The following is a 15184-nucleotide window of genomic DNA, read 5'->3' as shown; positions in this document are numbered from 1 at the left end:
GGACATTTAGCTTTCTGTCCCTAATGCATACATCTGCCTTTTTGCCTAAAAAAATTTGCCTTCGCAGCTGTTAGGCTTTTCCTGCTCTTTACAGCCCGCTCGATTATCTCCATGTTATATCTTCTGATATTGGCTACCTTACACCTATTGATTAACTGCGAAAGCTCCACTAGCCGTGTTTTGCCGGTTGCATTTGAGGCATACATGGTTTGTAGTCTCCTAATGAGACTTTTCGTCCCCTGAGATAGTATGCCAGTGTCCAGTCTAGTGACTGTACTCCCGAATTCCATTGCTCGCTCTTTCATGATACTAGTAAGATTATTGCTAATTGTGTGAACGCTAACGTCAGCTACCTCAGTTTGAGCCGCGAATCTACTATGAGGCGAAACTGAATTCCTGTAGTTTCCCTCTTATCGCTAGTAAATAATTGGCTTCTTGCATATAAGTTTATGCCATTGCTTTTTTTAATTGAGTGGAATTTGAGCTTTTTTTTATGATCACTGCATCAGATCATGCCAACTACTTCTACAACCTGTAGAGGCCTGGGTTTGCACACAGAATTGAGTTGAGTTAATTTTTAGTTTCGCCATTAGAACTCCGCCACGTCCGCTTACGGTTCGCCCGTATTCCGCAGGGGATATTCAAGATAAGTGAATTATTATGTTTCGCGTTCTCTACTAATAACTACTCTCTCTCAGTTCTAGAGCCGATGCCAATATTAGTAGCGCGTCACTATAGCCGCTATCTCCTGCACCACGGCGTTCTGTTGAGGAAAATTGGGAGATCCCACGTACAGTGGGAATTGATGATATAGAAAGCACGAATGAGGAGGGTTGATACATCAGTATAAAATCAGCACAACGTTACGAGGCCGACGTAAATTATGCCGTATATGACTTACGTGTCATGATTATTATGCTTGGACGTGTTATTTACCTTGACGATCCATTGGCGTTATGTGATACCAAATTTAGTATATGTGGAGGTAACGAAACGGGCGTGAACGTGCTATGAGCGTAGCATGTGTTTTACATGACACGCATATCAAGATTATCATGTTTGAACGAGTCATTTACCTTCGTCATCCGTTGACGTCACGTAATACCAAATTTTGTATGTGAAGGTAGCGAAACGGCCGCGAGCGCATCACGAGCGTGGTATGTGGTCATGTTAATACATGGCACGCATGACATGATTATCATGTTTGCAGCTGCCATATACCTTTATCATCAATCGATGTCCCGTAACACCAAATTTAGTATATGTGAAGATGGCGAAATAACCACGAGCGCACTATGAGCGTAGCATGTAATCACGTTTTACATGACATGCGTGTCATGGTTATCATGTTTGGACATATCATTTACCTTCGTCGTTTTTTGACCTCACGTGATACCAAATTTGGTATATGTGAAGTAAGCGAGTCGGCCGCGAGTGCGCTTTGAGCGTAACATGTAGTCATGTTTTACATGACAGGTATATCATGATTACATGTTTGGACGTGTTATTATTCATGGTCCTCTATTCACGTTACGTGAAACAAAATTTGGTATATGTGGAGCTAGTGAAACGGCCACGACTGCGCTATGAGCGTAGCATGTACTCATGTTTGACATGACATGCATATCATGATTATCATGTTTTCACCAGTCATATACCTTCGTCATCCATTCACGTCCCGCAATACTAAATTTGATGTATGTGAAGATAGCGAAAGGACTGTACGCGCACCGTGAGCGTGGCATGTAGTCATGACTTACATGACATGCATGTCATGATTTCCAATTTAGTCTTTTACTTATGTCCGCCATGCAGTCATGTCATACCATACCAGTTTTGCAATATGTCATGTGGACGAAACCACCGCAAGAGCAGCAAGACCATGAAATTTAAATCATCACATTCATGACATACATGTCTCGATTTTCATGTTATTACTAGTCACTTGTGCTCTTAATGCAGTCATGTTATGCCATACCAATCGTGGTATCGATCCCATTTCCGAAATGGCCAGGAGAGCTTAAAATCGTAGGAGGCTAGATAGATAGATAGATAGATAGATAGATAGATAGATAGATAGATAGATAGATAGATAGATAGATACGCTCAAAGTCACTGAATTTCGCTAAGAAGTGCGTCGAATTTAAAATATAATAGCGACAGCGGTCTAGTGGATTTGCGCAGTGTACTGCGTAGCAGCCTTGTGGTCTATCTCAGCGACCTTTGAATAAGAAAAGTGAGGGCCTCAAAAAGAAGCCAGATACAGCCAGTGGCTTTGCTGGGGCCTATTTCAATACCTATCTCACATTATTGAAACAATTAAGCGCCACCTTTCTTCTTGAAACCCTGTGAAGTATACGTATTAGAAAATACACCGGCTAATTGCTAGCGACTACAATCGCAAAAATGAGTAACATCATTTCATGAGGAAGAAAGGCAGAGCTCAGTAGCTCTTTCTTTTTTAGTAACAATATCTGGCACATAGCTAAGAATAATTTTCCTCTCCACTCGTCCTCGGTCTCTGCTTTCTGTATTATGTCATGTATGCTTCAGAGGATTCTAACTCACGGACTCTGAAGATCATTACTCCTCTGAGGAGACTCAAATATTGTTCAGGTGAGGGCTTGCTTAAGCGCATATTTCTTCTGCTTGCTTTGTAAGTGCCGTTGAGTTTTTCACAAGCAACGTAACGAATGCAAAATAATGACGAGGCATCACTCCACTGCTAATGCGGCACTGCTTATACCATATGCGGAAGCACACTTGCGCACACTTCAGTTTACTTCTTTTTTACTGGAAAAGCAGCGATATACGAACGCGGTGTAAATCTAGCCAGCATAATTTCGCTATTGCATGATACAGTCTGCCCCCGGAATAATCGAAACTACGTGGACCTTGAGACTACAACTTAAATTGACACCTGGTCAGTAATCCCTCGCCGAGTACTGGGCCCAGAAACTGGTATTGTCCAGTCTTGGAGATGTTCACGGTGCTCGTCAGTAGAGGCTTAATGAAAGAGACAAAAACAAAACCAAATCAGTAAATCAATGGTTCTTATGAAGTGCGCTGCTTGATTAGCATACTTTGCATAAAAGCAACTTAACACTCGACACTTGTAAATTTCTCTTCCAGCTAAAAGTATTTCGCTCCTATCTAACATAGTTTTTTGGATATTTCAATGATTTTTTAGGTTGAATTCGTGGTGATTACTACGACCCTTTTGAAGTAAAATTAAAAGTCATACGGCTGCTCGATGTCTAATAGTAGTTTGTATTTATTTCTGATAATGCAGGCCCAAGAGAGCAGCATACTTATTTGGAAACTCTCTAGACGGAGGTAAATATTTTGAGTTGTGGAAACTGTCTTCCCCATTTAGATTAACTCTTTACTACGTTGATTTAGTGCATTGTGCATTCGTTAATTCAGCTCATTCAATTTTGTATGACTGGCGTTGTCATTTCAAATAATAATCTTAATATTGGTTGCTGTGCCTCACGCATCAATCACTGTGGTGATCTTCAGTCTGGTGACTGTCCAACCTTACGTCGTCTCAAATCAACCACAATGTGATTGCATACGGCACTTCATTTGGTTTTGCTTAATTATACAGCCTTTCATCAACCTTTTTATGAATTCTCTGCTTTAAAATATTCCAAGATCTACGTTAGATTGGTCTTATACACAGTGCCATTAGATGAGATATGAGAAATTGTTCAATAGCGAATGCGCTGGGAGCGAACAATAACACAAAAGAAACTTTCTTGGTCAAAGCGGCTCCACCAACCTTCCCGTTGAAACAGTTTTCGTCACCTCTAGGGCATCCATTTTCTCCAGAATTTCCGCACTGTTTAGATTACGTACGAGAGACATATGTTGGATGTTTATTACGTACGATGGATGTTGAATTATTTCTAAACTACTGGAATTATCATCCGTTTGTTCCACTCACTTTCCTTCCGGTTTGCGGCTAAACACACAAGGTGCATCCAAAATCACTCAAAACAGCCGCTCGATGATCTCAGAATAAAGGTACGCGGACACTGGCGGGAAGCATGCAGAAGCGGCGTCCCACCCGTCGGTGCCTCCGCTCGGCAGCCAGCGACGCGGTGTCCACATGGGCGGCGCCGCGCGAAAAGCGAGACAAGAATGGACCAGTGTTGCGGTGCGGGCGCCCTCATTATATTCCGATTCCATTCCGGGGAATGAGGATTTGACACAATTCCATTCCTTTTAATTCCTCAGAATGGAAAAAAATTGGTCCATTCCCACTCCGGGAATGGCGAGGCAGTTCAATTTCATTCATACAATCTCTCTATGTAGAAAATGCATCTCGATAGTTTTATTAAGTTAAAAATGAATGCCCCCAGAAATGTGGTGCCATGAGAGGCATTACAAACTGCAAAAGTACGTAAAACACGTTACTAAGGTCGAAGAATAGTGGTGGCGTGATTCGTGCAATACCCGGCCCTGGTGGCCGCATTTTCGATGAAGGCGAAAATGGTTGAGGCCCGTGTGCTTGTAATTAGGTGCACGTCCAAGAATGTCAGGTGGTCAAAATTTTTGGAGCCCACCACTTTGATGTCTCTCATTATGATATATCGGTTTTGGGACGGTAAACACCACAATTATTATATCTTGTGCAATAAAACCACTCTTATAATTCCCGTAGCAGCAGTTCTCCCTCTACATTTAGTATTGGCAAGGTCAGCATGTTTGAACAAATTGGGATGTTTTAATTGTTTAAGCTCAAATTTATTAAAGGTAAACTGATGGCATAGCGTATTTTTTTGCTGTAAAAAGTAGTATTCAAGAAGAATAAGCAGTTTTGTCACACGTCTGGAGCAGTTGTGAATATGAAGAAAACAAATTTGGTTAATGGGGAACAAAACGCTCCAGATCTGCTGGTATTACCACAGATCGGGCACCTTGTTTCTTAGCATCTAATGCCGAACACAGCGCCACATTGCTCGTGAGCACTCACGCTTGTCAAGCGCGCCTCACAAGGATGAGTGGGGAGAGAACTCTCTGTGCTCGCCTGTGCACAGGTATGCAATATCATCCTTGTCGCAAAGGTTACTCATGTGTGCCAGGTACTAAACTGCCCGTGAGATAAAGTTCAGGCCATGCATGGAGTTTTTGCCCCTTTTGTGTGGGGCTATCAATGAGAACCAACGTCGTTTCTTCCTTCAGTATCCGTAAGAATAATGCATTTGTTTTGTACGCTAACTTATGCCACGAATTCTCTTTGGCGAATTGGTCGATTGTTCAAACTTTCACACCACGCCTAGCCTTAGCTTTAGCTAACTAAAGGCCGCCCTAAAGAATGCGTTGTGGCCTTCGACTTCTATAAATTGTTCACACTCATACACCACGCTTACCCTTGGCTTTGGCTAACTAAAGGCAGACCTAGAAAATGTGTTTTCACTTTCAACTTCGACAGAGAATGTACTCAGGCTGACATGACTAATTTGAGCACGATAATAAAGTAGTAGCCACTAAGGGTGTAGGAAAATGCGCTCTTCCCCAATGTTCTCGTTGCTTGGGAATGCGAACACGAATATGTGCTGAGTCGTCGGAACCGAGCGAAGTTAGAAAAAAAGATAACAATATTAGTGAAATTATTTCACCCCGGAGCACTGGGAGTGTGGGATGACCAGCTCACAGCTCGAGATTCGGGATTGTCTGATCTCTTGGCTTTGATCTCGCAAACGCCTAATCTTCCGAACACATTGAGCAATTGGTCACGGCTCACTAGTTTTTTGGTCACTTGGTTGACGGCAAAGAATAGTTTAAGCGTCCTCATGATTTTTAAGAGCTGCAATAAAGGTCGTAATCAGTACAAAATGCAAAAATAAGCTTTATTTTGGTTTGGGTATATCGATTGAACTTTTGCGACGAAATGTTAGGACCAAAATGGACGCTTCGCCGTTTAGGTTTAAAACCCGAATCGTGACTGGACAGCTTTTTGATTGCTTGATTGAAAAAAGCGCGATAAGACAATTGCAGTCTACCTAACTATGTGTTGCGCTTCAGAAACACTAGCTGCTTAAGCGTGAACGGCTGGACGCAGGAGCCTGTCTGGCAGGGAATTATGATAGTGCGCCTCTAGCCGCCAACAAACGTGGCAGTGGTGGCGGCGCCACCTGGGCCTCGCCCCATCTTACAAAAGACAGAACATGGACTTTCTTCGGCGCGAATTGTCTTGTCGGGACTTGAGAAGATGCGGTAGTAACAGTGGTTATGTAGGTTTTGCTATTTAAGGGGGTTACCGGAACCAATCATAGTGTACAACTGTGTGCTCCGTTGACCTACAGACTTGTCGGCGGCAGAAATTCCACGACGCTCGGCGGGAGAAATACAGAAAAGCGGCGCCTCGCGAGCAGTGAGCTGCGCGCGTCAGATTGCCGCACTGCCAGTGTGAAACGGCTGCAGGCTCCTTACGGCAGCGCTCGTAGTACAAGCTAATCAACGGAAGGCTGTAAAGTGGTAGGGCTGTTTGTCAAGGTCACCTCATTTGTTGTTGGAGTGGTGGGAGTCGCTGGATTACTAAACGTCTTGCTGTGTATAGGTTACCTACTGCCAGATTGATTTCACTGTTGCAGTTGACGAAAAATTGGGGTATTATTAAGCTTCGCCTTTAAGAGTTAAACGCGATCGCGAAATCCGGCCCCTAGTGCACCCTTCAACCGCTAAGTGCATACTTATTCATATGTTTGTGTTACATACATACGCACGCTCACAAACACGCACACAGTAGTACACACTAAACGAAAATGACCTAAAATAACCTCAAAAACTGGGTAAACCATTTGTCCTCTAGCGCACTACCTTTCCTGGTTTTTTTTTACCACCTACTACCGAGGTAAAAATTTACTCTCGTGCTAACTGAGTTTTTGAACGTAGGGAGAGTAGTAAATATTTACCCCAGTGAGGTTCTCAGCGAGTATAGAGGGAGTAAATTTTTACTACCTTCACAAGGTTTTTGAGGTTATTACTGGGAGTTATTTCTGGTGGTAAAAAAATAAAAATTGACGGGTGCATTCGCCCAGAGACGACAAATTTATTGAATAGCAGAACTGATTGAATTTATTGAACGGCAGAATTGGTGACACATAGATTCACATACAGACAAACACGCACACACAACAAAAGCAGAATAATACACCACTAGAACAGACTGCACGCGCTGCTCAACTACACTTTGACAGTCCGGTATATATATAGGCACGACTTTTTGACCGGCCCTGTAGGACCAGTAGGAGAGCTCTTTTTTTGCATCGATAAACAAGAACAGTTGAAGGTGCAAGCGTAAACTTAAGGTGGGCTGCAGGACACTAAATGTCACACCGACCTTTTATTGTAAATCTACCCAATCTCACCTTTTTGAGTATCCAATAATTACTTGGCACACCGGGCTCATGGCCCCACGCGTGTTAGCACTGCTGATGCACAAGTCCATAAAATATACCTAAGTACGCACAAACCATGGTAGCTCAATGATTTTCATTGAGCGACGGTGCACAAACACAGTAGCAGCACGTATTCATCACAACGGGCGTAGAGGAGCGGTGCACGCCTGCACACAAGCTTCTTACCGACGGCGCACTAGGCCTTTTTGAGGAGCACGGCTATCCGATGAAACACAGCTGGCGATCACAGAACACATATCCTGTGCGAATTTCGTCGTCGTTTCAGACACAAATGAACACGTGGCCACTATCTTACGGGGACGGGGCGGTGTAAATACCACCGTCCGGGTTTTCTTCGTGCTCACCGGCAGCCGCTTGTTGGTCCCGTCTGCCTCGTATAGGCTTTGCGCTACATGTTTGAGAGCAGTTGGTGCATGAGGAGGGCAATTCGGGCAGCACTTTACTCATGCAGACATCGCCTACTGTGGAACAAAACATATGCGATGCTTCTTTCACCTGCCCCGGCGACACACTCCCACTGGTCACTGGCGGCCACGGCTCGGTGCCGACGACAGAGTGAAGCATTTTGGTTATTGCTTCTCCAGTAGGCAAGCACGGACGATGACACCAGATTGATTTTGTTACCACTGGCAGATATTCGCGATTCGGCTCGGAAGCGAGATATCCGCGACGTGCAGGTTCGGAGGCGTTCGGAAGCGCACGGTCGTTTGACGATGTAGGAAACACGTGAGATCCACAAGCCCAACCAGACACACAGATACCGAGCTTCTTGCACCGTCTGTCTCCAAGGCCAACGCCGAGCAAAAGCCAACAATTTGCGAAAATATGCAGGACAAGTTTCCTGAGCAGGTTTTCTTTCTTTTTTTTTCTTCTTTTGAGACCCCCCCCCCCCCGTCTTTTTTTCTTTTTCGTTCACAGAATGCTGTTCACGCTTGTTGTGCTTATGCTGCCCCCAGTTCCAGTGAAAGTGCGTTGACTCGATGTCAATCCCGAGGCACGGCGATGCCAAAAAAAAAAAAAAACTGTGGTCCTCGCGTACCTTCAGGAGAGCGTCACAATGGGGCAAAAGCCACCGAAGCAGCTGCACCTTGCAGTCACGTGGTAATAAACTCTGAAACGCAGGTTAAAAATCACGTGACTGAGAACTCCCTAAGTGGTAAAACTAGATTTTGACATCCTTTTACTACTTGCCTGAGAGGTGGTGGTAAAACTATGTCATGTACCATCTTTTACTCCTACACGAGGTAGTAATTTTAAACGCAAGAGAGCTTTCAGAGGTCATGAGCCGCAAAAACCCCAAACTCGGATAGTTTTTGCTTACAGTGTAGTTTGGACCAGCGCGCGCTATTATCGCCGAATGGGCTCGTTTTCGTCGTGACACCTATCGACCAAAATGCATTAAAGGGGCACTGAAACACTTTTTCAAGTAACCATAGAATTAATTCACTAAAAGAGCTTATTGCCTCATGAATTCAACGCCGCAAAAATTTTGAGAATCCGTCCAGTGCGAGTGGAGTTACAAAGGTTTGCCGCATGCTGCAATTGCATTATCTCTTGTTTCGTCCCGACGAAAGCTCTAGAAGCTAAGCAGGGAAGTGTGGCAGGGCAAAAAAACTACCGCGCCTCATGACCTTGAGCCCTTTTTTTTCGAATGCGCGGCTTTTTCAGTGTGATCGCGCGCGCACGCGTGGACAACTAGCGGCCTGCCGCGGCTATCTCGGTAACTTCATTTTGAAATCCGAAAAATGCGAAAAAAGTGCATTACACGTCTGAAATTGACTCAACCGTTGCAGAATCTGCTTACATACTGCTTTATAGGCGGATTCCTGACGCAGGTCGCAGATTGTATGAGGTAAAGTCAAAACTGAACCATAACAGGCACCAAAACATGACAAACCACCCCCAACATGAACACACGCTAACGACGAATCTACGCTATATAGACTCAAGCTAAGCGGACGCTAGAGCTAATTTATGTGATGTTGATGGCCAGTTGTCAGCCACTGTTTGGTGTTTGTTGGTATCATATGTGACGTTTTGGTTTGATGTTCAACGGTGGTCGTTGCCTGAGCTTTATTTCTGTACGTTTTGTCACACTGAAATTTCGCTAATTTTGCCAACTACACAAAAAAACAAAAAGAAAGATTTTTTCGGAATTTTTTAGTTTTTCTCCGCACCTCGCATCTCTAGTCACAAGTTACGCTATTGAGATACAAGCTTTCTGTAGCACGCCTTGTTTTATGAAGCTCACATAGGCTAAGGTATTGTAGCGTTGTGAGGTATATTGGGTGGGATGACCAAAATCAGGCTGGTGATGAAAACAAGACTTTCATTTAGGAAACTTGAAAAAGTGATTTATTTACATTTAGAGAAACGTTTACTGGTCTTCGTTGATCCGGCGCCTGCCAACTCAGCTTTCTCGTGCCCCTCTTTTCTCTCGTCCCCCTTCGTCCTTTTTACCCCCGTCGTTCCCGCCTTTCTCTCTCTCCCTCTGTACCTCAGTCCGTTTCACGAAAGGCTGGGGCAACTCGCAGTGAGCGGAGGAATCAAGGGTTGTGAACCATCAACACAGAGCCCGAGTCCCCCTCAGCTCGAAGGGCACGATTGCTCAGTTCTGTTAAGTCGACCCATCCGCTTCCAAAAACAGCGTCGACTCTTCCGCTTCCCGAAACAGTCGCCGCATTCCGCGGAGCTTAGTTGTAGCGCCAGCACGCCCGTCTCGCGACACCATGGTCAGCTTGTAGTAACAGTCGCCGCATTCACGGAACTGTGTTGTGGCGACAGCACGCCCGTCTCGAACACGTCACTGGGCAGCGGGACGCACCCAACTCCTCCGCCGCATAAAGACTCGACTCGAGGGTGACCGCCCCGCCGTAGTGGTCTAGGGGCTAAGGTACTCGGCTGCTGACCCGCAGGTCGTGGGATCGAATCCCGGCTGCGGCGGCTGCATTTCCAATGGAGGCGGAAATGTTGTAGGCCCGTGTGCTCAGATTTGGGTGCACGTTAAAGAACCCCAGGTGGTCAAAATTTCCGGAGCCCTCTACTACGGCGTCTCTCATAATCATATGGTGGTTTTGGGACGTTAAACCCCACATATCTACCTACTCGAGGCTGGCCAACTGTCAGGTCACCCGAAGCGTCGAGACGATATGTGAAAACACTCGGCCTCTCTGGGCCTCAGCACTCGCGTCACCAGTGACCCTGTCTGTCCCTGGGATACACAACACAAGCACACACTCTCTGATCGGCGTGCCCGAGCGACACGCCCACCGCACGCTATAACTCTAATGATTTTCCCCTCTATTTTTTGTGGTGGTCAGTTTTTGAAAATAACTGTTTAAGTGCCGCGACCTCAACCGCGATAGGAACACGTTAGGATCACGCTTGCTTTCTCTTTCACTTTTGATGCGTTGTATGTGTTGTGTTTTGCTAGCCATAGTAGTAATGCCCGCACAATATCATCATTAAAGCGCTCGAAGAACAAGAGAAAGAAGACTTCACTTTGGCATGAATGCGCGCTCAATATGCTACACTTGGCTGCTAAATGTGTGGCTTAGCCAGCGTTACGCCAACCGGTGACGGCAGCATACGACAGCAATGAGACAGCAGACCAAATCCAGGCCCCCTAAAGTGGTCCGCATTTAAAATATGCCTAAAAGAAATTAGAGATGTCCACCAGCTAAAAGCTTCTCTAAGCGCACAGAAGTTGGCAGAAAGAATGCAAATGGTTCATGTCAATATTGAAAGCAGTGACTGAAGGCAATCGTACAAGGTATCGTAAAATGACGCCTTCTCACTTGGAAAGGGCATAAGCCGTGTAAGTTGAGACTGTAACGATTTCACTTCTTCACATACTTTCGCATGCGAGCTGGACAGTGTAGCCAATGCACTAAGTACTGTGGGCTTTTAGGAGCTTGGTCGGCAACTTTCTATTGTACGCACCGGCCGCGCCACCCAAGGTCTACGCACCAGTCACCTCATCGGTGATTTCAACAATGCTCACTAGATAGCGCGCCGCCAACCGAAGCGTTGGCCCGCACGCTCCCCTCTTCGCTACTACGTCCACTTCCTTCTCGTCGCTTCCTAGGCACGTCAGCACGTGACAACTTCCTATGAGGAGTATTGAGCAAGGATACCGATATCCTGCCAAGCCCCCTCACCTGCCGACTCTCAACTCCGTTGAATAACACTGGGTAGCTTCACGATTGCCATTTATGAGTGTTAGGCATTTGACTCGCGGCCACGGCCAGTATAGCATAAAGGGCAGGTTGTTAGCGTGCCGATCGACGTGGCCAACACTGTGTGGTGCTGGCCATGAAACGCACCCAAGAACACGGCCTTCGACGCACATATCATGCACCGGCTCGTTAACAAGCCTTCCTAGAGAAATGCTCTCTCCAAGAAACACCCAAACACCCCGTGCACCTCGGAGAATGCTCCTCCATTAGACAGTTATAGTATACCGGGCTTACCACGATACCGGGTGTACCGTGATACCGGAATCAAAGTGCGCATGCGCAGATATGTACGTTACCCGTACCGCTTACCGTACGCGCGGTATTTTTCAGATTTAAGGTTACCGTGGTAGCGTATGTGTACGTACTGTACATAAACATGGCGGCACTTTCGAACACCCGCTTCGAAGTGATTTTCGCCTAGTTGTTGAAAGATTCACCTTGTTCGCAGGAAACGACTGTTTAAAGTGGCTTCGCTTGCCTTCAGTTAGCTTCGATGACCGAGTATTGCGGATAAGTTGGCGTAGTTTTTGAGACAGCTTCCCATTTCGAACGCGTCTAGGCCTAACTACAAGATCAATGTAAACAAATCGGCAACATAATTTTTTTCGCGTTTGGTGCGCGGTTCATATATATTTGCTTTTGTTATTAGTAAAATAAACTTTTAACAATGTCTCACGACGTGGGATAGGCAAACATTCTCGTTTTATTTTCTGTCACGCTCATTAACTTATTGACCTTCCGATAGGTGGCACCACTCTCACAGATGAGGGACGTAAACCACGTAAACATTATCCCGCTAAACTATAAATCACTGTCCACAATGAACGTTTGCTGCATGGTAACGCCATTCCCTTAACCTCCGCTATGACGTTAACCGTAAACTATAACTGTCTATTATTCACTTTGTGGATATGGTTTTGGTTTTTTTACACCAGAGTTTCACATGTCACAAGCTGTGCAAACTTCACCTGTTGAAAGCATGGTACCTCTATAGTGTGGGCAGCGTGTAGCACGACAAAAGGCTGCATCCCGATCCAGAAATGAAATATGCCCTCTTGGCTTGTGAGCTGCGCGTATCCGTTGAAGCTCTCGTACATGACTGGAAGAAAGAAAAAAAACAGAGCTTTATGAACTACACGTCTGCTGCTATGTACATGCTGGTGGTTATTTTGTCTATCCAATGGAACGGCTCCAGCAAACAGGATGGATGGTAGAATTTTATTTGTAGCCCTGGAGACACGACTAGCACGCAGAGGGCTTCCCCCACGTAGGGACGGGTAAGCAAAGCCTGACCACCGCATCGTGGGCTCTGGGGATGACCCAAAGTTGATATTCTTTGGTGGGCCATCTGATTATGACAGGAATTCTGCAAATTTTGTTTGTTTTTCCTTCATAAACAATGGAAAGTACTCACTCAGGGAGGTAGACCAAGCATGAGCAGATGAAATTTTCAAAAGTTATTCGAAAACGTCAGGAAATGTAATAAAACAAAAAATAGTATCCCTGCTTCGTCTTCGTAGCCCATATGTATCCATTGGTTCATTTCCTTCAGCCTTACAAAGTTTTTTAATTAAGAGATGCTTGGAGCAAATAGCCAGATATTTCAACCACCTGGGGTTTGTTAGCCTGCAAGTTGATCTAGATACAAGAGCGTTGTCATAATACGCCCTATTGAAATGCATCCATCACAATGTAAATCGAACCCAAGTCGTAGAACTTATGAGATTGAATCCAAAGGCGTAACCGGCGTGACCAGTGGTTATACAATAAAGCAGAAAAAAATTGCCCAGAATTTAAACTATATATGGAATTGTGATGTATATATACCCTAAGTCCGAAAAACTGCATAGATGTTTCTGAAATGTTTCTTGAAAACTCTGCGTGCACATTCCTGCAGGCTTCTTCAGTGGACAACTAGCGATGATTAATTTCAATGTGCTGCGTATTGCTGCAGAAGATCACTGTCTGGAGACCCCACCATATTCGATGATCGTTTGATGTGTCGCGTTCCAGGACTAATGTGAAAAACAATTTTTTTCTCCTCTCGCAATGAATACATACACACACAAAAACTGTGCATGTATTTCAAGTCCAATAGCTGATTCGTTTCATGCAGATACGGAAGCTGACTGGTGGCAGATTGATTAGATAATGGGTTACACGATCGCTCGTTTTAATTACAGAAGATTACCCCAAACAACACATTCCTTCATTTTCTATTTTTGATATATATTACTGAGTGTCATGGAATAAGTCGAAATATTCGTTACCAACAAGTGTGAAGCACAATGTTTGTAACACCAATATACATTATAAATTAACATAGTATTTTATATTGATCAACTACTACGCCGCGTAATCACAATAGTTCAAAACACATGGAAATCAAATACTACGAGAAATATGAAACTTGGAAAAACTTATCGTCACCAAGCCATACTACTGTGAATATAAAATAAGAACAGCGTTTCAACTTCCCATATATAAACTATTCCTGGAATTTTCGCGCCGATTTAGGAAAGACAAGTGGTCTTTCCAAAGTGAATACAGTGGAAAAACAATAGCGTATAACTTCAAAAATAGTGTGGTGGCTATGGGACAACAAATTGGGGTAAACAAAACGTCGTAACCAAAACTTATAACTTTCTAAATGACTACTCCTAAGCTACAGACCACCTAAATTCAAGAATTTTCAAATATGTTTTAGGGAAACAATAATAGTATTATAACAATCAGATGACTAAAACCTAAGTTAAAATAATAAAGATAATAACGTCTATCGTGTTTTCTTAAAGTGACTCGCAATATTTTATGTTTGTCTTTGGTGGCCCTTCATTGGTGCTTTTCTCAGGCTAATGAGTGATCTTTCTTGTCTTTTTGTGCGTAACTTATTAATTGCTTAGAAAGTGCTTAGCAAGCGGTATGGCACTAATTGTTTTTTATTTACAGGAAAAGCTGTTATGATATCACAACAGGAGATTTCGGCAGCGTAGTTTTCCCCTGCCGAAACCAGTGTCTATAACTGCTATCTCGCCGAATGTGAAAAACAAAATAAACAAAAAATATTCTCGCTTGGCACCACTGTAGTGCACAGTTGCCTTAACATTTTTTTTCAAATTTATTGATCGCATTGAAATTCTCTAAATTCTGAGAAGAACAGGCGGAACTGCCAATTTTTTATTCTCACCCAGCATTTGTTCCCGCTGAACATTCCTTAGTTGCGAGTGTTGCAAAATTAAACGACCACTCGCAGCCTTCAAAAAACTGACCTTGTAGTATCACGAATTGTATGCCCTTTACATCATGCAACATATAAAGCTTAATGACTTGCTCAACTTTCCTCCCTCTTTACCACTTGTACCTTTATTACTTTTACATCCCTTTATGCACATGACTTAACTACTTTAACAAACTTGCGCAAATCGAGGCGGAGGCTCACTTAAGGAGGATAATGTGGAAAGTAAGCAAAGTGCGATACTTAGGGAACTATTTCAGTTGTTTTATTCAAGTAAACGT

The 15184-nt window shown here is 44.1% G+C and overlaps 1 protein-coding gene across 1 annotated transcript in view; it reads right to left on the bottom strand.

Moving 5' to 3' along the window:
* The window catches only part of LOC119161241 (cytochrome P450 4c3), a 100474-nt gene that overhangs the window by 67449 nt on the left and 17841 nt on the right, over positions 1 to 15184 (bottom strand). The window contains exons 2-3 of the mRNA XM_037413615.2: positions 12655 to 12767; positions 2921 to 3006 (exon numbers count right to left, since the gene is read on the bottom strand). Coding sequence (XP_037269512.2) covers positions 2921 to 3006; positions 12655 to 12767 — 199 coding nt within the window. The remainder of the gene's footprint in view (positions 1 to 2920; positions 3007 to 12654; positions 12768 to 15184) is intronic.

This window comes from Rhipicephalus microplus, chromosome X (genome assembly GCF_043290135.1).
Source record: "Rhipicephalus microplus isolate Deutch F79 chromosome X, USDA_Rmic, whole genome shotgun sequence".
NCBI lineage: Eukaryota > Metazoa > Arthropoda > Arachnida > Ixodida > Ixodidae > Rhipicephalus > Rhipicephalus microplus.
This window is presented reverse-complemented; position numbering and strand designations above follow the sequence as displayed.